This window comes from Panthera onca, chromosome Y (assembly GCF_046562875.1).
Source record: "Panthera onca isolate mPanOnc1 chromosome Y, mPanOnc1 haplotype 2, whole genome shotgun sequence".
NCBI lineage: Eukaryota > Metazoa > Chordata > Mammalia > Carnivora > Felidae > Panthera > Panthera onca.
Genome location: NC_138358.1, coordinates 20,356,511 through 20,379,588, shown reverse-complemented (window position 1 = coordinate 20,379,588; position 23,078 = coordinate 20,356,511). Strand labels below are relative to the sequence as shown.

At 40.6% G+C, this 23,078-nt stretch overlaps 1 protein-coding gene across 1 annotated transcript in view; it reads left to right on the top strand.

Moving 5' to 3' along the window:
- Positions 1 to 16,511: 16,511 nt before the first annotated feature.
- LOC145715056 (cullin-4B-like) overlaps positions 16,512 to 23,078 on the top strand; it is a 103,577-nt gene continuing 97,010 nt past the window's right edge. The window contains 2 exon segments of the mRNA XM_081794638.1: positions 16,512 to 16,729; positions 20,392 to 20,507. Of these exon segments, the coding sequence (XP_081650764.1) occupies positions 16,522 to 16,729; positions 20,392 to 20,507 (324 nt within the window). The 5' untranslated portion in view covers positions 16,512 to 16,521.

Here is a 23,078-nt window from a genome sequence, read left to right as displayed (position 1 = left end):
GTCTTCGCAAGATCTGGCAGATCCCTGGAATATATCACACACACACACACACACACACACACACACACACACACACACACACACTCACACTCACACACACACACACACACACACACACACTCAACAGGTGAGTGTCCAATATTGGCTATATTGAACGCTGCTGGAGTGTGTCACACCAACAACGTGATGAGATGGGGTGGTAAACTGTGCCCACGGTGACAGGTGGCACCACAGGTCAGCCAGCATGTAAGACGGCGTTAGGAGTCCTGAGGGTGGGGTTCATGGTCCTGGAATCACAATTGTCACAGGGGTATGTGATGACCCAATTTTGATGTCCAACCTGCTCCTTCATGTTGCTTAGCCACTGCCCACCTTCAGCCTCCCCAGTGACACGAAACTTCGATGTCACTTCATGTCTGAAGACTCCGTGTCCCAGGCAGACGCTCTTTAACCTAGGGTCAATCCCATTCGTCCTGCGAGGCTCACATTCCCCATGTGGAACACAACCGTGCCATGGAACTTGCGGGACACATTTCAGTGCCCATTCGCTCCTCTGCTCACATGTCTCCCTCTCAGTTCCCAATCCTGGGGCCTTTGTCCTCTTGAATACTGCAGGGGTTTGGGCCAATGTTCCTCTATCGTGATCTGGCAGGGGAGACAGGCCAGGGCTCAGATCTGTATCCCAAGCAGCTGGAGAACCCATCAAAATCACCTCCCTTGTCACAAGGCCCCACCTCAGCACTCCTGCTAGGGCCGGCAATGCTGTGGGTCCTGAACCTGTTGAAGGAGGGGAGGCGGCTGTTGTCGTGCCTGTGTCCTTATTTGGGTAGCACTGGATGAGACGGAATGAGACGCCGAAAGCCCTGCAGGAAGACGCGTAGGTGAGGAGGCGCTGGAGGCCTCTTGCTAGAAAGGGTAAGGGCATCCTGCATAGCAACGACTTCATTGTGGAAGTAGGAGTTCCTGCCAAAGAAGAGTGGGATCCTGCAGCAATCCCAGGAAGCTTGAGTTCCTCCAACTGCTGGCATACAGTTCGGGCACAAGGTGAGATCTTGTTCCAGGAGACTTGCCCCCACCTGAATTCAGAAATACATCTCATGCCCTACCACCTTCAGTCCGCAGCCACCCATTCCCCAACACAGCTTCCAGCTCTCCAGCCAGCCTTTCAGGTTCCACAAGGAGCGAAGGACGTCCTCAGCTGTTTCCTGTTCCGTGCTGACATCTAGGGGGGTTCCCAGCCTGGCACTGCTCTCACCCGTCCTCCCCCAGGGACTCACGTCCTCCCCACAGGCTGCCCCTAGGCCCACGGGGTCTCAGATTTCTGCAGGGCTCTGCTACACACCCACGGGAGGCTGTGCATGCCCAGACACCCCCATCCACGCCTATCCTTGTGTGCTCATGAGTACACTGAGCACGCTTACTCACACACAGCCAGACAGCACACACCTGGGCTCACGCTGACCACTGGGCATTCACACCGCCTTCCCCGCAGCAAGATGCTTAGGGGACCCAGAAGCGTGCCCCCACGCTGTTTTGTGTGGGAAGAAGCCCTGGGTCTAGGCCCCAGTCTGGCCTGGACCTCCACACCCAGTCCCCACGGCCCCAGTGGTGCTTCAGTGCCAGGTGGGACCTAAAGCACACATGCTTACACCGCCCCTGCACTCCCCTCCCCCCACACTCATTCCAGAGCCAGCACCATTGGATGGGATCCCCTTGGCACGTTCCTGCCCACTGGAGCGGAGGTTTTCACCACTCGCTGTACTACATTCCTGTAAATGTCACCTACCTTTCCTTGCTCTTGCACAAGCCCAGTCCCATCTGGACCGTCCACCAGAAGCAAGAAGGACACAGGCTTGGCCCAGGAGCCATGGAAGCCTGGGTAAGGGCACTCATCTGTTCCCTATTTCGCTCATGCCTCTCCTCTCCCTACTCCTCCCCCTCCTCCTACTCCCCCTCCGCCCCTTCCGCCTTCTCCTCCACCTCTTCTGCTACTGCTCTTCCAGCCCTGGCTCTATTTATCTCCTCCTCTTCTCTCTGCTCTCCTCCTCCTCAACCTCTTCCCCCAGCTGCTCCTGCTCCTTTGCCTCAGGCTCTTCCTCCTCCTTGTCTTGGACTCCCTCCTCCTCCACTTGTTCCCTCTCCTGCACCCAATCAGTCATCTTCCTCCTCCTCCTGTAACTCCTTTCAATCCTCTTCCTCCATCTCATCCTCCTCATCCTTCTCCTTCACGTCTTCCTCCACCTCCTCCAAATCTTCCTCCTCGGCCTCTTCATCCTTCTGCTCCTCCTCTTCTGCTACTGCTCTTCCAGGCCTGGCTCTATTTATCTCCTCCTCTTCCCTCTTCTCTCGTCCTCCTCAACTTCTTCCCCCAGCTTCTCCTGCTACTTTGGCTCATGCTCTTCCTCCCCCTTGTCCTGGATTCCCTCCTCCTCCACTTGTTCCCTCTCCTGCACCCAGATATTCTCTCCCCCTCCTCCTCCTCCTCGTCCTTCTCCTTCTCTCCCCCCTCCTCCTCGTCCCCCTCCTCCTCCTGCTCCTCCTGTAACTCTTCCCTAACTCTTCCTCCAACTCCTCCACTGCCTCGTCATTCTGCTGCTCCTCTTCTGCTACTGCTCTTCCAGCCCTGCCTCTATATGTTCTCCTCCTCCTCTTCCCTCTGTTCTCATCCTCCTCAACATCCTCCCCCGATGCTCCTGCTCCTTTGGCTCCTGGCCTCTTGCTACTTGTCCTGGACTTCCTCCTCCTCCACTGTTCCTTCTCCTACACCTAGTCATTCACTCCTTCGTCTACTTTCTCCCCTCCTCCTCCTCCCCACACCACCTACTCTGTCCTCCTCCCCTCCTCCTCTCCTGTCATCCTCCTCTACCTCCTCCCCCTCCTCCTCCTGGTGCTCCTCCTCTAATTCCTCCCACCCCTCTTCCTTCAACGCCACCTCCTCGTCCTCCTCCTCACCTCTTCCTCCTCCCCCCTCCACCTCTTCCTCCTCGGCCTCTTCATCCTTCTGCTCATCCCCTTCTACTACTGCTCTTCCAGCCCTGGCTCTATCTTTTCTCCTCCTCGTCTTCCTTCTGCTCTCATCCTCCTCAACATCCTCCCCCAATGCTCCTGCTCCTTTGGTTCCAGACCTCTTCCCCCTTGTCCTGGACTTCCTCCTCCTCCACATTCCTTCTCCTACACCCAGTCATTCACTCCTTCTTCTCCTCTTCTCCCCTCCTCCTCCTCTCCTTTCTACCTCCTCTCTCCTCCTCCTCCTCTCCTCTCCTCCTCCTCTCCCTCCTCCCCCTCCTCCTCCTGATGCTCCTACTCTAATTCCTCCCACCCGTCTTCCTTCAACGCCACCTCCTCGTCCTCCTCCTCACCTCTTCCCCCTCCCCCTCCACCTCTTCCTCCTTGGCCTCTTCATCCTTCTGCTCCTCCTCTTCTGCTACTGCTCTTCCAGCCCTGGTTCTCTCTTTTCTCCTCCTCCTCCTCTTCCCTCTGCTCTCATCCTCCTCAACATCCTCCCCCAGTGCTCCTGATGCTCCTTCAGCTAGAACTAAGGGCCTGAAGAGTTCTCTCTGGTCAGGACATGGCATGGGCGGGACTTTGTGCTGGTCTTCTGGGGAAGGGGCATGCACATTCTGTGACTGAGGCTAGCATGACTTAAAAGGGCAGTTCCACCACAACGCAAGGTGTGGGACCTGTTGTATCATTCATTTAGCAGCTAGTTCAACTCTGCGCTTCTTCCCTCATACAGCTGTGTGTTTATGCTGCAGGGATAGGGAGGGAAATGATTCCAGCCAGTTACCTTGTTTCCAGAGAGGAATCTGCATGAATGTTACCTCACAGTGATTCTATCCAAGAAGAGTGAATAATCCCCACTGTGTGCCCTAGGCATGCCTTAGATCACACTAACTGCCTACTCTAGTAGTAGGGCAGTGCCCTCAGGGCTCTATCCCAGCCCAGTATTCTGACCTATGAAACCCCAAGCTCCAAGCCCCACTGGTTGTAAGAACTCTTGAAAATCAGCCTTTCTTTTTTTTCCTACCAATGGCTTTGAGGAACCATCCTGCTTTTGAAATCCCCGATGTGCTCCTCTCCCCCTCTCCCTTCCTCCCTCCCTCGCTCCCTCCCTCCCTCCCTCCCTCCCTCTCTCTCTTTCTCTCCCTCCATCTCTCTCTTCCTCTCCTTCCATCTCTCTCTCTCTCTCTCTCTCTCTCTCTCTCTCTCTCTCTCTCTCTCTCATTCTTCTCTGTGACCAGGGATCCTTCCCCTCTGTAGCATCCACAATTCATTTCGCCCAAACCACATCTCTACACTTCCTACCTTCCTCGATGTGGCTTCTTCTGTCTCTAGGGGTGGAGTTTGTTTTGTCAGTCATCCAGCTGTTTTCTGGGGGTATTTAGGATGATATGATAATTATACAGTTGTGTTTGTGGGACAAAACTAGCCTAGGGTTTTCCTACACTGATGCCATCTTCTAACATTTTTGTGTTTTTAAAAGAAGTTTATTTATTTTGAGAGAGAGAGGCAGAGACAGTGGGGATGGGGGAGAGAGAGAGAGAGAGAGAGAGAGAGAGAGAGAGAGAATCCCAAGCAGGCTCCGCACTGTCAGCCTGGAGCCCCATATGCGGCTCGATCTCATGAACCCAAGAGTCAGATGCTTAACGAACTGACCACCCAGGTGTCCCTGATATTTTTGTCTTTTAATCTTTACACTAGAATTGTGTTAGTAACCGTCGTGTTATATGCCACAGTTTTTGCACTTCAGTATAAACTTGCTTTTAGCTGTGTTTTTATATTACTTTTAGTCCCCTTAGTGAATAATGAATGTCCTTATATCTCTGCTTAAAGAACTCTTTTTAACATTTCTCCTAAGGCAAATCTAGTGGTGAATTCTCTCACATTTGTGTTACTAGGAAAGTTCTTATCTTTCCATTTCTGAAGAGTATATGTTCTAGATAGAATATTCTTGATTCTGCTGTTTATGCTCTTTATTGGATATTTATTTTATTCATTGAACTATTTAGTTCCAGAATTTGTTTGGTTCTTTTTTATGACACCTATCTCTTCACTCAATTTTCATTTTTGTTATGAGGTTTTTGATTTGTTGCCTTGTCCTTGTGGGGTTTTGGTAGCCTATTGACTTTCTTAACAAAGTGATTTTTGAATTCTTCTCGGTTAAAACCACGTGTCTCTTCTATGCCTTTAAGTTGGTTACAACAGTTTATTGTGCTCTTCTGGTTTGTCATGGGTCCTTATTTTTCATGTTCCTAGAAGTTTTGCATTGTTTTATTGCCATTGGAAATAGCAGCCACCCCTTCTACTGTTTACTAACTGTATTCAGTAGGGAGACACCGTCTTTGAGCCCTGCTAGAATTTCTGAAGTTTCCTTAGACCTTATGGATACACCTTCTCCGTTCTTGTTGCTCTCTCCTAAGGCAGACTTCTTTTTTTTTTTTTAATATGAAATTTATTGTCATATTGGTTTCCATAAAACACCCTGTGCTCATCCCAACAGGTGCCCTCCTCAATACCCATCACCCACCCTCCCATCCCTCCCAGCCCCCATCAACCCTCAGTTTCATCTCAGTTTTTAAGTGTCTCTTATGGCTTGGCTCCCTCCCTCTCTAAACTTTTTTTTTTTTTCGTTCCCCTCCCCCATGGTTTTTTGTTAAGGTTCTCAGGATCCACATAAGAGTGAAAACCTATGGTATCTGTCTTTCTCTGTATGGCTTATTTCACTTAGCATAACACCCTCCAGTTGCATCCACGTTGCTACAAAAGACCATATTTCATTCTTTCTCATTGCCACGTAGTATTGCATTGTGTATGTAAACCACAATTTCTTTATCCATTCGTCAGTTGATGGACATTTGTGCTCTTTCCATAGTTTGGCTATTGTTGAAAGTGTTGCTGTAAACGTTGGGGTACAAGTGCCCCTATGCATCAGCACTCCTGTATCCCTTGGGTAATTTGCTAGCAGTGCTATTGCTGGCTCATAGGGTAGATCTATTTTTAGCTTTGTGAGGAACCTCCACACTGTTTTCCAGTGGCTGCACCACTTTGCATTCCCATCAACAGGGCAAGAGGGTTCCCGTTTCTCCACATCTTCTCCAGCATCTCTAGTCTCCTGGTTTGTTCATTTTAGCCACTCTGACTGGCGTGAGTTTGTATCTCAGTGTGGTTTTGATTTGTATTTCCCTGATGAGGAGCGATGTTGAGTGTCTTTTCATGTGCCTGTTGGCCATCTGGATGTCTTCTTTAGAGAAGTGTCTATTCACGTTTTCTGCCCATTTCTTCACTGGATTATTTGCTTTTCGCGTGTGGAGTTTGGTGAGTTCTTTACAGATTTTGGATACTAGCCCTTTGTCCGATATGTCATTTGCAAATATCTTTTCCCGTTCTGTTGGTTGCCTTTTAGTTTTGTTTATTATTTCCTTTGCAGTGCAGAAGGAACTGTTTGTTTGTTTGTTTGTTTGTTTTTGTTTGTTTTTGTTTTGTTTTGTTGTTGTTGTTTTTAAAACTCATGAGGTCCCAACTGTTTATTTTTTATTTTAATTACCTGCCCTTTGGCGATGTGTCAAGTAAGAAATTGCTGCGGCTGAGGTCAGAGAGGTTTTTTCCCTCTTTCTCCTCTAGGGTTTTGATGGTTTCCTGTCTCACATTCAGGTCCTTTATCCATTTTGAGTTTATTTTTGTGAATGGTGTGAGAAAGTGGTCAAGTTTCATCCTTCTGTGTGATGCTGTCCAGTTCTCCCAGCACCATTTGTTAAGGAGACTGTCTTTTTTCCATTGGATGTTCTTTCCTGCTTTGTCAAAGATTAGTTGGTCATACATTTTAGGGTCCGATTCTGGAGTCTCTATTTTATTCCATTGGTCTATGTATCTGTTTTTGTGCCGATACCGTATGCTCTTGATGATTACAGCTTTGTAATAGAGGCTGAAGCCTGATATTGGGATGCCTCCCACTTTGGTTATTTTCTTTAATATTACTGTAATATTAGGGGTCATTTGTGGTGCCATACACATTTTAGGATTGCTTGTTCTAGCTTAGGGAAGAATGCTGGTGCAATTTTGATCGGGATTGCAGTGAATGTGTGGATAGCTTTGGGTAAGTGTTGACATTTTAACAATATTTGTTCTTCCAATCCATGACCACGGAATGTTTTTCCATCTCTTTGTATCTTCTTCATTTCCCTTCATAAGCTTTCTATAGTTTTCAGCATACAGATCTTTTACATCTTTGGTTACGTTTATTCCTAGGTATTTTATGACTCTTGGTGCAGTTGTGAATGGGATCAATTTCTTTATTTGCCTTTCTGTTGCTTCATTATTAGTGTATAAGAATGCAACTGATTTCTGTACGTTGATTTTCTATCCTGCAACTTTGCTGAATTCATGTACCAGTTCTAGCAGACTTTTGGTGGAGTGTACTGGCTCTTTTATGTAGAATATCATGCCATCTGCAAAAAGTGAAAGCTTGACTTCATCTTTGCAAATTCTGATTTGTGCCTTTGATTTCCTTTTTTGTCTGATTGCTGATGCTAGAACTTCTTACTATGTTAAACAACAACAGTGAGGGTGGACATCTCTGTCGTGTTCCTGATGTCAGGTGGAAAGCTCTCAGTTTTTCCCCACTGAGGATGATATTAGCTGTGGGATTTTAATAAATGGCTTTTATGATGTTTAAGTATGTTCCTTCTATGCCGACTTTTCTGAGGGTTTTTATTAAAAGGATGCTGTATTTTGTCAAATGCTTTTTTCTGCATCGATTGACAGGATCATATGGTTCTTATCTTTTCTTTTATTAATGTGATGTATCACATTGATTGATTTGCGAATGTTGAGCCAGCTCTGCAGCCCAGGAATGAATCCCACGTGATCACGGTGAATAATTCTTTTTAGATGCTGTCAAATTTGAGTTGCTAGTATCTTGTTGACAATTTTTGCATCCCTATTCATCGGGGATATTGGCCTGTAGTTCTCTTTTTTTGCTTGGTCTCTGTCTGGTTTAGGAATCAAAGTAATGCTGGCTTCATAGAATGAGTCTGGAATGTTTCCTTCCCTTTCTATTTTTTGGAAAAGCTTGAGAAGGATAGGTATTATCCCTGCTTTCAAAGTCTGGTAGAATCCCCCAGGGAAGCCATCTGGTCCTGGACTCTTATTTGTTGGGAGACGTTTGATCACTGATTCCACTTCTTTGCTGGTTATGGGTCTTTTCAATTTCTTCCTGTTTGAGTTTTGCAAGTGTGTGGGTGCTTAGGAATACGTCCATTTCTTCCAGGTTGTCCAGTTTGTTGGCATATAATTTTTCATAGTATTCCCTGATAATGGCTTGTATTTCTGAGGGATTGGTTGTAATAATTCCATTTTCATTCATGATTGTATCTATTTGAGTCATCTCCCTTTTCTTTTTGAGAAGCCTGGCTAGAGCCTTATCAATTTGTTTATTTTTTTCAAAAACCAACTCTTGGTTGCATTGATCTGCCCTACCGTTTTTTGAGATTCTATATTGTTTATTTCTGCTCTGGTCTTTATTATTTCTCTTCTCCTGCTGGGTTTGGGGTGTCTTTGCTGTGCTGCTTCTAGTTCCTTTAGGTGTGCTGTTAGCTTTTTGTATTCGGGATTTTGTCTTGTTTCTTCAGATAGGCCTCGATAGCCATGTTTTTTTTCTTCTCAGGACTGCCTTTGTTTGCTGCATCCAAAGGGTTTGGATTGTTGTATTTTCATTTTCATTTATTTCCATATATTTTTTAATTCCTTCTCTAATTGCCTGGTTGACCGATTCATTCTTTAGTTGGGTGTTCTTTAACCTCCATGCTTTTGGCGGTTTTGCAGACTTTTTCCTGTGGTTGGTGTCAAGTTTCACAGCCTTGTGGTCTGAACGTGTGCTTGGTATGATCTCAAGTCTTCTATACTTATTAAGGGCTGTTTTGTGACCCAGTATGTGATCTAACTTGCAGAATGTTCCATGTGTACTCGAGAAGAGACTATATTCTGTTGCTTTGGAAGGCAGAGTTCTAAATATATCTGTCAAGTCCATCTGATCCAATGTATCATTCAGGGCCCTTGTTTCTTTATTGATCCTGTGTCTAGATGATCTATCCATTGTTGTCAGTGGAGTATTAAAGTCCCCTGCAATTACCACATTCTTATCACTAAGATTGCTTATGTTTGTGATTCATTGTTTTATATCTTTGATGGCTCCAGTATGCGGCACATAGACATTTATAATTGTTAGCTCTTCCTGATGGATACACGCTGTAATTATTATATAATGCTCTTCTTCATCTCTTGGTACAGCCATTAATTTAAAGTCTAGTTTGTCTGATATAAGTATGGCTACTCCAGCTTTCTTTTGACTTCCAGTAGCATGATAGACAGTTCTCCATACCCTCACTTTCAGTCTGAGGGTGTCCTTAGGCCTCAAATGAGTCTTTTGTAGACAGCAAATAGATGTTTGTTTGTTTGTTTGTTTGTTTGTTTGTTTGTTTTTAATCCATTCTGATACTCTATGTCTTTTTGTCAGAGGATTTAGTCCTATTACATTCAGTGTTTATTATAGAAAGATATGGGTTTGGAGTCATTGTGATGTCTGTAGGTTTCATGCCTGTAGTGCTGTGTCTGGTACTTTGTGGTCCTTGCGACATTTCTCTCACAGAATCCCCCTTAGGCTCTCTTGTAGGGCTGGTTTAGTGGTGATGAACTCCTTCAGCTTTTGTTTGTTTGGGAAGTCTTTTATCTCTCCTTCTATTCTGAATGACAGGCTTGCTGGATAAAGGATTCTCAGGGGCAAATTTTTTTTTCTGTTCATTACATTGAAGATTTCCTGTCATTCCTTCCTGGCCTGCCAAGTTTCAGTACCTAAGTCTGCCACCAGTTTTATGGGTCTCCCTTTGTAAGTCACAGCCTGTGTAACCCTAGCTGATTTCAGAATTTTCTCTTTATACTCGTATTTTGCCAGTTTCATTATGATATGTCATGCAGAAGATTGATTCAAGTTACGTCTGAAGGGAGTTCTCTGTGCCTCTTGGATTTCAATGTCTTTTTTCTTCCCCAGATCAGGGAAGTTCTCAGCTATGATTTGCTCAAGTACACCTTCAGCCCCCTTTCTCTCTCTTCGTCTTCTGGAATTCCTATTATACGGATATTGTTCTGTTTGATTGCATCACTTAGTTCTCTAATTCTCCCCTCATACTCCTGGATTTTTTTCTCTCTCTTTTTCACAGTTTCCTCTTTTTCTGTAATTTTATCTTCTACTTCACCTATTCTCTCCTCTGCCCCTTCAATCCATGCTATGGCCGCCTCCATTTTATTTTACACCTCATTTATTGCATTTTTAGCTCCTCATGACTATTTCTTAGTCCCTTGGCCTCTGTAGCAGTAGATTCTCTGCTATCCTCTATGCTTTTTTCAAGCCCCGTGATTAATTGTATGACTATTATTCTAAATTCACTGTCCGATATATTGCTTAAATCGTTTTTGATCAATTCGTTAGCTGTCACTACTTCCTGGAATTTCTTTTGAGGAGAGTTCTTCCATTTTGTCATTTTGGGCAGTCCCTGTGGTGGCTCCCAACTGCAGTGCACTTCCCCTGTGCTGTCGGGAGTAACTTGTGTTGGTGGGCGGGGCCACAGTCAGACCCGCTGTCTATCCCCAGCTCACTTCTGGGGACACAGTCAGACTGGTGTGTACCTTTTCTTCCCCTCTCCCAGGGGCAGGACTCACTGTGGAGTGGGGTGCCCCTGTCTGGGCTACTTGCACATTGCCAGGCTTCAGTGGGATCTGGCGTATTAACTGGGGTGGATCCACGAGGTGCACAGGGGCAGGCGGGGCAGGCTTAGCGCACTTTGCTGTCAGGGGTTCCCTGTGGGACGGGCCCTGCAGCACCAGAAGAGAGGCAGGCCAATCAGAGAGATGGATCCACAGAAGCACAACGTTGGGCATTTGTGGGTGCAAGCAAGTTCGGTGATGGAAACTGGTTCCCTTTGGAATTTCGGCTGGGGGATGGGAGAGGGACATGGTGCTTGCCAGTGCCTTTGTTCCCCACTGAGCTGAGCCCTGTCTTCCTGGACTCAGCAACTCTCCTTCCTGGTGGCCTCTCGCCCTCCCCGCTCTCTGAGAGCAGAGCTGTTGACTTTTAACATTCCAGATGTTAAGTCCTCCTGGCTGTCAGAATGCACACAGTCCAGCCCCTCCACTTTTGCAAACCAGACTCAGGGGCTCTGCCTTGCCAGGCAGGCTGCCCTCCACTGCCCGGGCTCCCTCCCACCAGTCCGTGTAGCACACACCGCCTCTCCACCCTTCCTACCTTCTTCCTTGGGCCTCTTGTCCATGCTTGGATCCAGAGAGTCCATTCTGCTAGTCTTCTGGCGGTTTTGTGGGTTATTTAGGCCGATGTGGGTGGAATGTAAGTGATCAGCAGGATGAGGTGAGCCGAGTGTCCTCCTACGCTGCCATCTTCCCTATTCCTCCTAAGGCTGGCTTCTTAAGATTGTATGCCTTTTCTTGATCCTACCACCAACCAGACGTTGGGCTAAAAAAACTTCTTTTTTGTTTTCCGAAAGGCATGATGCTAAATTCCACTTAGTGGTTTGGTTCATTGCAGTCTGTAGAGTCAGAGCTCCGTTCTGCACATACTCAATTGTTGTCTGCAACGTATGGTGCTCTTATCGGGAGCATACACAGGAAGCCGGCCACTAGGTGGTGGGTGGGTGTGGGTGAGGTATGCAGAGGCTTGGTGGTTCCTTTGGGCCAGTTGAGGATTTGTGGGTGAATCATCACCCATGAGCATTGTTTCTTGATAGAGTCTACGGTGTGGTCAATAGAATCCACATCACTTTAATACCTTCAGTGTTCTGTCATCCTGCCAACGTTTTTCCAAACAGCTCACCAAACAGCTCGTGAATCAGTACGCTGGATCAGATGAAAGAGAAATGAGGCTCTTTGGCAGTATCCCACAAAGTTGGGGAAACTGAGTATATACTCCCATGGTTTCATTCTTTTCTTGGTCTTACACTGAGTTCGTTGGGGGAGAAGAGATATAATCTGTTCCTCTTACCCTCTCTAATATATCCAAACTTGTGTTTCATTTGTTTAAGTATGTGGTAGAACTTTTTCTCTGGCCTTCCATAAATGTTTCTTTCCAGTGATCACTTATCTAAGACAGTGTTTTTCAGGGTCCTGAACTTCAGCTAAAGCAGTTCACAGGACACAGACTACAGCCAGGTCTGAGGTCTGTCTGCATATTGCCTGACACTTGGTTAATCAAGACCCTCCTGGGTCCCTTGATATATGGTGGGGGATCCAATGTCTCTTACAGAAGCACTTTTGTGTATGGATAGATGCCAGTTTTTTTGTGAATGAGGGAAGAGAACAAAACCAAAAGATGACTTATTCAGCCATGATATTGATGTCAGTCCTAACCACTTTTAAATGTACAATTCTGTAGCATTAAGTACATTTAAAATGTTGAACAACAGTAACCACTATGCATTCACAGAGTTATTTCATCATTCCAAACAAAGCCTACGTACCCATTCAAAATAATTCTACAAACTGATAAAAAGTAAAAAAAAAAAAATTATAAATATATATATATACAGAAGTTACCCTTGATACAGATACCCAATGACCATTCACAAGGGAACATTTATAAAGACTGTGAAGTTCACTTATTCTGGAATCTTTTACACGAGGTAAGTGGCTGATAGTCCAAACTATGTCTTTTCCCACCTTGGATAAGTCAAACTGAGAACCAGTATTAGTACTGTTTTGTCAGATTCTTTTGTGGCCAAAGAGTGTAAGACTAGAGTGCGGTGGAAAGATTAATGAATGGGTGTTTGTGTTGGTCTACTAAAAAAGGTTGGATCAAAATATCCTATTACTTAGGTGGCAGATAATTCGATTATAGTAAATCTGACAGAGCATGGAGGTAAGATATTCTGATAATATCAGCAAGCCAAAGAGGTTATGTAATTGTGGCAGTATATAACAGATAAAAGAACCTGATAAGATTCCCAAAGGATTAAAAACTTGGTTGTAGGATTTCTGGAGAGTATGGGCATATATACGATACATAGAAAGAAAAATCAAGTTTCTACCTAACTATATAATTAGTACAAGGTAGTATAGTTGTTTCTTGCTCAAAATCATGTTGCAGCTTACCAACATCTGTTAAAATTGGAAGCGGAAAATATACATATTTTAGATTTTGTTAAGAGGAAGCGAGAGTTTTACCATTTATTAATTATACAAAGAAGAGGAAATGGTGGTGTCTTTCTTTTGTTTGGATTCTGAGGAAAGAGACAGTTTAAGTGGCATTTTATTCTCCCTTTGACCTGGTCAGAGAAGAAATGAAGCTCACTATTTAGAGCAATACATTGCTTTACTGAAAGTAAGTTAAGGTAAATTGTTGAAAATATGAAAATAATTGTCCAAGGATAGAAACATGTCTATCCCTGACTGGAGAATACTGTTGACTCACTGTAACCTTTATTTAAATCTTGCAAATTCATCCTTCTGGAGAACACTCATTTACGGAACTCTCTAATATCTACCTCTATCATCTAAACATAAAGAAGATCAATAGGTCATTGTTAAGGGACATTAATACTAATGGTTTAAGATAGTAGCCAAACATTTCTAGTAGATTTAAAGCAAAATCAGTTGTTTTACAATCTGCCCCTTTTTTACTCTTTGTGAATCATCGGGATCAGTATTTCAATCCGTCTTTCTTAAGGCTTAATGATTCACTTCATTTAGCAAATGTTGATTGTAGTAAGTAGTATTCTATGGAATGAGTATGTACATGGTAATAGAAGACACAAAAGTGCTTATGAATCTCATATTTCGTACTGCCTTTGCTGTCATAATTTTTCATCACTACATGTAAAAAAATCAAAGTTTTTCTACAGTATTGTAAGAACAGGTAAATTTTCTTCCATCAGACTATAAACAAAAGTAACCTATTTATCTTTCTTGCACTTCTCTCAAGTTCTAGTGAAGAACTGAAATAATTAGTGTTTCTACACCTCATAGGATTGGCAACAACATTAAACGAACTAACTTCAAGGAAGCACTTAATGTAGTACTTGGCACTGTGTTATTGTTTATTATACTAAGTCCTCTGTAGCTACAAAGGAGAGTGGGCCTGAAGGCATTTAAATAATTGATAGAATTGTTAAGGTTAGTAAAACACACACACACACACACACACACACACACACACACACACACACACAAATGAGTTAGGTGAAAAAAGGTAGTCAAAAATATTTTTTTTACAAATTTATTTAGATTCCAGTTAGTTAATATAATGTATAATATTAGTCTGGTGTACCTCATAGTAATTGAAATATGTTTGATAAGTAAATGTCGGTAGTGGGCATATGTCTAGTTAAGGTTTGTTTAAATGTATTAACTTTCATTAATTTAGAGGATTTAGCAACACAATGTAGCAATATAAAAGGTGAAAGTACCAGTTACCAAAAGCCATTCACAGATGTGCAAGGGGGAATGGAATAACTCAGAATATGAGCTAAGCCTTACAGCAAAATAGAATTAAGAAGAGAAATTCATTTTCATCTATGCATCTACACCAAAATTAATAATGTTCACTTTATGCATTCTACATAGAGGTTAATTTAAATAAAAGTACCAGGACTTACAGCATAAAAAAACAAACAAACAAACAAACAAACAAAAAACTAATCAGAAAAAAATAATTCCTTCCGTAGGAACTTTATAGCTTTAATAAAGCTGGTTAACGGTTATTTTTCCCTACATCGTCATTGACAGCTTCTGACAGCTTTTATACATTGCTTTAAAGGCCGTGGATGGAACGGCTTGACGAGTTGGCCTCCCAAGGAAAGGATATACAAGATTGATACATTTATGCTCCACATTCAGATTACTTAAATAACTGCATACATTTGAGGGCTAAGCGATCTACTGCAATCTGCTAAGAAAAATGTTTTTTTTCCACGCAGGGTTAATTGATCTTGTATTTCTCTACAATATCTTTCTCCGGACATGGCTCTAGCTCCTTTTCTCTTTTGCCTGGCAGCGCAGAGGGTAGTTGTGCTATGCAAGCGAACGTCATAATCAGAATTTTGGACTCCGTCATTTCCGGTGGAGACATCTTGAGGTGTCGCATCGCGAGACGGCGAGGCTGTGGGGGACGTCAAGCGTCGTTTCTGAGTACTTTCTCCGGTTTCAGAGAGGCAAGTACTTTGCACCAAACAACCAGAAAATGTGTAAATTATTACTGGTTTCTTATGCCTTGATCGTAAGGGTGCCGTGTTGCTGTTTTAGTTCTAGCAGTCAGGAGGCTTCTAGCGTCGATTTTGTAACCGGAATTCTGTGTGAATGTATGTTGCCTATTTCTACCATTGCGTCTCTCTCTGTCTCCCTAAACTTCTCTCATGTTTTTCCGTGATTTCGGAGGGATATCCAAAATATCCATGATTTTTTAAAGTCCCTGTTTATTTGTGCCTAACTCATTATGTAGCGTAATTTGCCTTGCTTTTTATTTTCTTTTACAGGCTTTCCCCTTCATTTTCTTACATACCTCTTTTTGACTTTGTTCTTACCTTTAATCCTTCATTAAACTTAACTCTTTCCACCCATGTGTGTGTTTTTATTTATTTTATCATTTAGCACCTTGGGTATCCTACTTGCTAGATTTTCTGGACCTTTATAGTGAATGTTCCATGAGAGTGCAGAGCTTTGTCTCTTATTTGCTGTATATTACAAACGTCTGTATAGCTAACCGTGATGTAAAGTGGTACAGAGTAAACAAATGTATTATATTCTGGCTTTTCTGGCTTTCTGTACTTCACTTCTTGTCTCATTGATTTCTGTCTCTTAGCTGTTTCTGTGGTTTGTGTTTGTGTTTGTGTTTCTTTTCCCCCCTCAGGTAAGCTCTGTGTTGCAGGAGGTTGTGAAATATTCTGATATAGGTGCCTTGTACGTTTTTTTTTTTTCTTTTGCAGTTTGTATTTACATTGTGTTCTCTTTCTGTCTCCCTCTTTTTCATTTTTTCCCCTCTGTTTCCCAGTTTTCTCTTGTTTTCTAATCTCTTGTGTTTCCTTCCCATGTTTGCCCTTGCATATTCCAAAACACTTTTACAACCATTTTGTCATTTGCCACTATGCTGTACTGAAACTCACTTCTTACTTCAGCAGTCTCACTTTTTCCCTTTGTGCTTGGTTACTTTCCTCTTTTTCTTTTGACGATTATTCATTTTTTCATTCTCTTCATTTTCACAATATTTCATCTCCTCATCTGGTCATTAGTGTTTTGACTATTTCTCAAGAGATTATGACTACCTGCTGATGGTCTCCCTGCATCTGCTTCCATGTAGTGTTAAGAAAAAAAATGAGTAAAATATAGGAACAAGGGTCAGGAATATTACTAAATGCTCTTCGTGTTTGTCTCCTTTTGCTTCTTTTTCCTGTCACCAAAACTTCTTAAGTCTTCTACTAGATAAAATTATAAACTTGAATTTTCTTGGATTTCATAGGACTTAATGTGAAAATGCCTCAGGAAGACTCATCATCATCTGCAGCTGCTGCTGCCTCTCAGAAACAAGAACAACTTAAAAACGGAAAGTTGATAGTTTTCTCTGTGGCTGCAGACCATCACAACAATGACTTCACTAAAGCCCCAACAACTCTGTCTAGTTTTGCCAGTAACATGCTTGGCACTGGCTCTGTCAAGAAGTTGGTAATCAAAAACTTTAAAGGTAACTTAATGATAATTTTTTTAAGATTTCAGTTTTAGCTTTTCATACCCTGTTGCTGCTTTTTTACTTTAAATTCAGAGAGATACAGTTAATATTTTTCGAGGTAGTTAATTTTTACAAGATTAGGAACATTGATTTTACACTCTGAAGACCTGAATCCTGGCCCCAGTTTAACCATGGAGTGACTCGAGACCTTTGGAAAATTACTCCACTCTTCAGTACTTTGTTTCTCTCTAAAGTACATTTATGCCCTCCCTTACTGTTTGAAATACTCTAGGTTGCCACACCGTTGTAGAATACATTCTCTTCCATCTTTTTAGTGAGTGGATCTGTAATATTACTGAGAAAAGTTCTTACATGGGGAGTCCAAAGGCAACAATTTAAATTTTTAATAAGTTACAGAACAGGTGGTAAAAAATTGTGCATTTGGACATAAACAGTGAAACCATAATAAGATCCTTTATTAGGAGTAGATTTTAAATTTTGAAGAGATATTAATATAAAAATTAAAACTCATGATAATCATTGGTTTTTCATACAATTTTTATAGAATTAGCGTAATTTTTCATATAATATTTTCATATCGAATTCATAAAACAGAATCCTTACATGGTATTTTGGCATTTTATAAACCAATGTTTTTGGTATCTTGTCAAGATTCTCATTTTTTAGTTTACAGGTTTTAAAGGGCATATTCCAACCCCGTTGCCATCTTTAGTTGTCAAGAAAAAAATTAACTTTTTAAAATTTTAATTAATATTATTTAAAAACTTTTGAATTCAGTTATTTTCTGCTCAAAAAATAGTTTTGTAAGTAAATATCAAACAATCCAAAATTTATGAATAAGACCTCAGATTTTCTAGAACTTTTCAAAAGTAAATGTTTGTAACATTTTGCCCCTTGGTGTTTTGCTTTTTACCTTTTCGCCTTATCCAGAACCTAGTGCATGCTAGATTTATTATGCAGAAGTTTGACTTTAGATTGTTGAAGTTTCAAAAAGCAATCTTACTTTAGTGGCCAAGTAAGATTTCAAATAGCATGAATTATTTGAATTCATGTTATACTCATGCATTGTTGCATAGATTGAAAAATTTACTTTTTCCAATCTTTTTTGGTATATTTCAGCATTAGGGTGAATTTAAGGAACTGAAATGCTTTGGTCTGTGCATATGTTTTTCATTGTTTTAGTCAATATTACTAATTTGATCTGGGTTCTCATACTCAGGGCAGAGCTATATCAAGTATCTCTTAAAGTTATTTAAATAATTTTGACTGTTTTTTAAGTTTATTTGTTTTAAGACAGAGAGCACAAGCAGGGAAGGGGCAGAAAGAGAGGGAGAGGGAGAATCCCAAGCAGACTTCCCACTATCAGCACAGAACCTGACACAGGACTCGAATTCATGAAGCATGAAATCATGACCTGGGCCAAAATCAAGAGTTGGAAGCGTAACCAAGTGACCCACCCAGTTGCCTCTACAAATTTAATACTCCTACGTAAAGGATATACAACATTTGCGGTTCTGTCTCATGTATTAAAATACTACAAATAAACTTAGAAAATATTCTGTTTTAGTGGGATGGAATATTGAAATAGTTCTGTAGATCATCATCATCCGATATCTGACTTTCAGGTGTTTTTGCTAACTTTTTTATATAAACTAGATTTGAAGCAACACTCATATTCCTTTTTCCGTGACATAATTAATAATGCTTTTCAGATTTTTAAAATAACTCATTTATTTCAGGGTAAAGTTTGTATTAAATTCTGCATAGAAGAAGGAATGGTTACCATCTTGGATAATAGTAAATTTTTTTGAGAGAGAGAGAGTGAATGTGGTACAAAGAAAAATAAACTTAATATTATATATATATACACATATATATATATGTAATTATAATTATATAATATATATTATATATAACATAACTTTGTGTATTTTATATATAAACCCTAATATATATGTTAATATATATTATATATAATGACTAATATAATCATATTAATTATATTAATTATATTATATTAAACATAGTGTAAATTTAGTTATATATAATTATTAATGGATATTAATAACTAATATATAATATATATTATATATAATGTAATTTTATATATATTATATATTGGCCTATATAGTTTCCCTTCCGAAGGGCCCACATCTTGGTTTTGATTGTTTTCTACCTCAGTTAATTTGTGCTTAATTTTGTATTATTTTTCTTCTTATTTTAGATTCACTTTATCTTTGCCAGCTTCTTAAGTATAACCTTATCATTTATTTGCAAGATTATTTTTGTTTAGTAATTTAAACATAAAAGTTTCTTGTTTTTTGTTGAGACTTTCTTTTACAAATTTTGTGCTGATATTTTTACTGAGGAGAAATTCACAAAGAATAAATTGGACGTTAACTTTTAAAGTATACAGTTGTACACTTAGCACTTGACGGTATTATGTAACTACTGCCTCAGTTTAATTGTGAAATATTTTAATAGGTAGAAAATGAAAACCTATGTTCACAAGCATTATGATCTCTCTGCCCCATTCCTTTTCCTTTCATTTCTGTCCTCTCTCTACGAGGCAGTCAGCTCTCTGATTTCTGTCTTTATAGATTTGCCTCTTCTGGATGTTTCATTCTATAATCTTTTTTGTGCCTGGCTGAGTTCAGTTAGCATAGTGTTTTTGAAGTTCATTCAGGTTGTAGTATGTGTGAATGCTTCATTTTTATGGCTTAAATAAAATCCTATCATATGGATGTACATAGTGCCATGAACATTTATATACACTATTTTGTATGAATACCTGTTTTTAATTCTTTTGGATATACACTAGGAAGGGAATTGTGGGGTCATATGGTAATTTTATGGTTAATGGAAGAACTGCTAAATTTTCCACATTCTCCATACAATTTTATGTTCCTACCAGAGAAGTATAAGCGTTCTAGTTTTTCCACATCCTCTAAAAAACTTGTTATATCCTTCCTATTAAGTATAAAGTCGTATGTCATGATTTTGACTTGTATTAATCTATTACTATGTTGGGCAGCCTTTCATGGGTTACTTGGCCGTTTGTATATGTTCTTGAAAGTATCTGTTCAAATCTGCTGCCTAGTTATTAATTGGTTGATATTCTTTTTTGTGGATGAATTGCAACAGTTTTTTTTTTTTTTATTCTGGATGCTTCATGTTTACCAGTTATTAGGAAATATTTTATTGTATCCTGATGGTTGTGTTTTGCTTTCTTTATTCCTTACCTTTGATCCACAAAAATTTCACATTTTAACTTAATGAACCCCAATACATTATCTTCTGTCACTTATGTTTTGGTGTCATGTGTGAATTTACTGCAAGGTCCAAGGTCACGAAGATTTATCCCTTTGTTTCTTACTAAAAGTTTTATAGATTTTGCTTTCGTATTTACATTTATGTCTTTGATCCATTTTGAATTGTGTTTTGATTATGACACTGACTTCGTTCTTTCATATGTGGGTATCTTGTCGTAGTACCATTTGCTGAAGTGACTATTCTTAACCCACTGAATGGCCTCAACAAGCTTTGTTTAAAATAAATTCATTATATTATAAATGTGTGAGGATATGTTACATGTTCTAGTATTTTGACATTGTCTCCCAAACAGTTAATGCTATAAACTTTCATTTATTTATTAGATAAACCCCTGCCACTGGAAAACTACACTGAAGAAACATGGCAAAAGTTAAAAGAAGCTGTACAGGCTATCCAGAATAGTATCTCTGTTAAGTACAGCTTGGAGGAACTCTATCAGGTGTGTGTTACTTTTGGATACAGGTATTCACTAATCATAATGGAATCAGGGTTTATAGTAATAATTGAATTATAATTCCTTGGATAATTTTTATCATCATGCATCGTAATCATGGGATCTACCAAGATTACAATCATGCAGTACACTTTGTGTATTTATGTTTGATTGATTTACTTAGTTACAATTATGTTGTGTATAATTTTGTACTTTTATGCATATATTCTTATTGTTCAGGGTATTTTATTTTATTTTATTAATTTTTAAATTTTAAATATAATTTATGATTAAGTTGGCTAACCCACAGTGGATGCAGTGTGCTCTTGGTTTTGGGGGTAGGTTCCTGTGATTCATTGCTTACGTACAGCACCCAGTGCTCATCCCAAAAAGTGCCCTCCTCAGTGCCCAATAACCCATTTTCCCCTCTCCCCTAGTGCCCCAATAAACCCTAGGTTTGTTCTCTGTATTTAAGAGAGTGTGTAACTATTTTTTCCCCTACCCTTACCCCATGGTCTTCTGTTTAGTTTCTCAAGATCCACACATGAGTGAAAACATATATATATGTCTCTTTCTCTTATTGACTTGCTTCATTTGGCATAATACCCTCCAGTTTGACTTGCTGCACTTTGCATAGTACCCTCCAGCCCCATCCACATTGCTGCAAATGGAAGGATTTCATTCTTTCTCATTGCCAACAAATATACGTGTGTGTGTGTGTGTGTGTGTGTGCGCGCGTGCGCACACGCGCGCACACGTGCATGTGTTATGTATATTATATATGTTATTAATATATTAATAATACTAATTTTATTATTATATTACATATTATTATATTACTATATAATATAACCTTTTATATATAATTTGTATTATATTATATTATCCATTTATCAGTTGATGGACGTTTAGGCCCTTTCCATAGTTTGGCTATTGTTGAAATTGGTGCTACAAACATTGGGGTACATGTGCCCCTGTGAATCAGCACTCCTGTATCCTTTGAATAAACTCCTAATCGTGCTATTGGTGGGTCATAGTGTAGTTGTATTTTTAATTCTTTGAGAAACCACCACGTTGTTTTCCAGAGCAGCTGCACCAGTTTGCATTCCCACCAACAGTGCAAGAGGGTTCTTGTTTCTCCACATCCTCGCCAGCATCTGTAGTTTCCTGAGTTGCTGATTTTAGCCTCTGTGACTGGTATGAGGTGGTATCTCACTGTGGTTTTGATTTGTATCTAGCTGATGATGAGCGATGTTGAGCATCTTTTCATGTGTCTGTTGGCCACCTGGATGTCTTCTTTGGAAAAGCGTCTATTCATTCATTCTACTCAATTCTCCAGATTACTTGTTTTTCACATGTTGAGTTTGCTAAGTTCTTTATAGGTTTTGGTTACTAACGCTTTATCCAGTATGTCGTTTGCAAATATCTTTTCCCTTTCTGTTGGTTGCCTTTTAGTTTTGTTGTTTCCTTTGCAGTGCAGAAACTTTTTATCTTCATGAGGTCTTGATAGTTCAGTTTTGCTTTTAATTCCCTTGCCAAGAGATACAGGAGTGCTGAGACATAGGGGCACTTGTACCCCAATGTTTATAGCAGGACTTTCAACAATAGCCAAATTATGGAAAGAGCCTAAATGTCCATCAATTGATGACTGGATAAAGAAATTTTGGTTTATATACACAATGCAATACTACATGGCAATGAGAAAGAATGGAATATGGCCTTTTGTAGCAACGTGGATGCAACTGGAGAGTGTTGCTCCTCTTGGCTTGTTGTTCCTCCCTTGGCTTTGGAGACCTGTTGAGCATCTGAGGTCAACGAGGTTGTTGCCTGTTTTCTCCTCTAGGATTTTGATGGTTTCCTGTCTCACAGTTGGGTTTTTCATCCATTCTGAGTTGTTGTTGTTGTTTTTTTTAATGTATGGTGTAAGAAAGTGGTCCAGTTTCATTCTTCTGCATGTTGCTGGCCAGTTCTTCCACCGCCATTTGCTAAAGAGACTGTCTTTTTTCCAGGGGATACCCTTTCCTGTTTTGTCAGAAATTAGTTGGCTATACATTTCTGGGTCCAATTCTAGGTTCTCTGTTCTATTCCAGTGGTCTGTGTGTGTGTTTTTGTGCCAGTACCATACTGTCTTGATGTAGTAAATGCTGAAGTCTAGGATTGTGATGCCTCCTGCTTTGGTTTTCTTTTTCAACATTACTCTGGCTGTTTGGGGTCTTTTGTGGTTCCATACACATGTTGGGATTGGCTGTGCTAGCTTTGAGAAGAATGCCAGTGCAATTTTGGATGAGGTTACATTAAACATGTAGATTGATTAGGGTAGTATTGACATTTTGACAATATTTATTCTTCCAGTCCATAAGCGTGAAATGTTTTTCCATTTCTTTGTGTCTTCTTCACTTTCCTTCACAAGTCTTCTATAGTTTTCAGCATACACATCTTTGTAGACTACATCTTTGTATAGACTATCTTTGAGTAGACTACGTCTTTGGTTAGGTTTATTCCTGGCTATTTTATGATTCTTGGTGCAATTGTAAATGGGATTGATTTCTTGATTTCTCTTTCTTTTGCTTCACGATT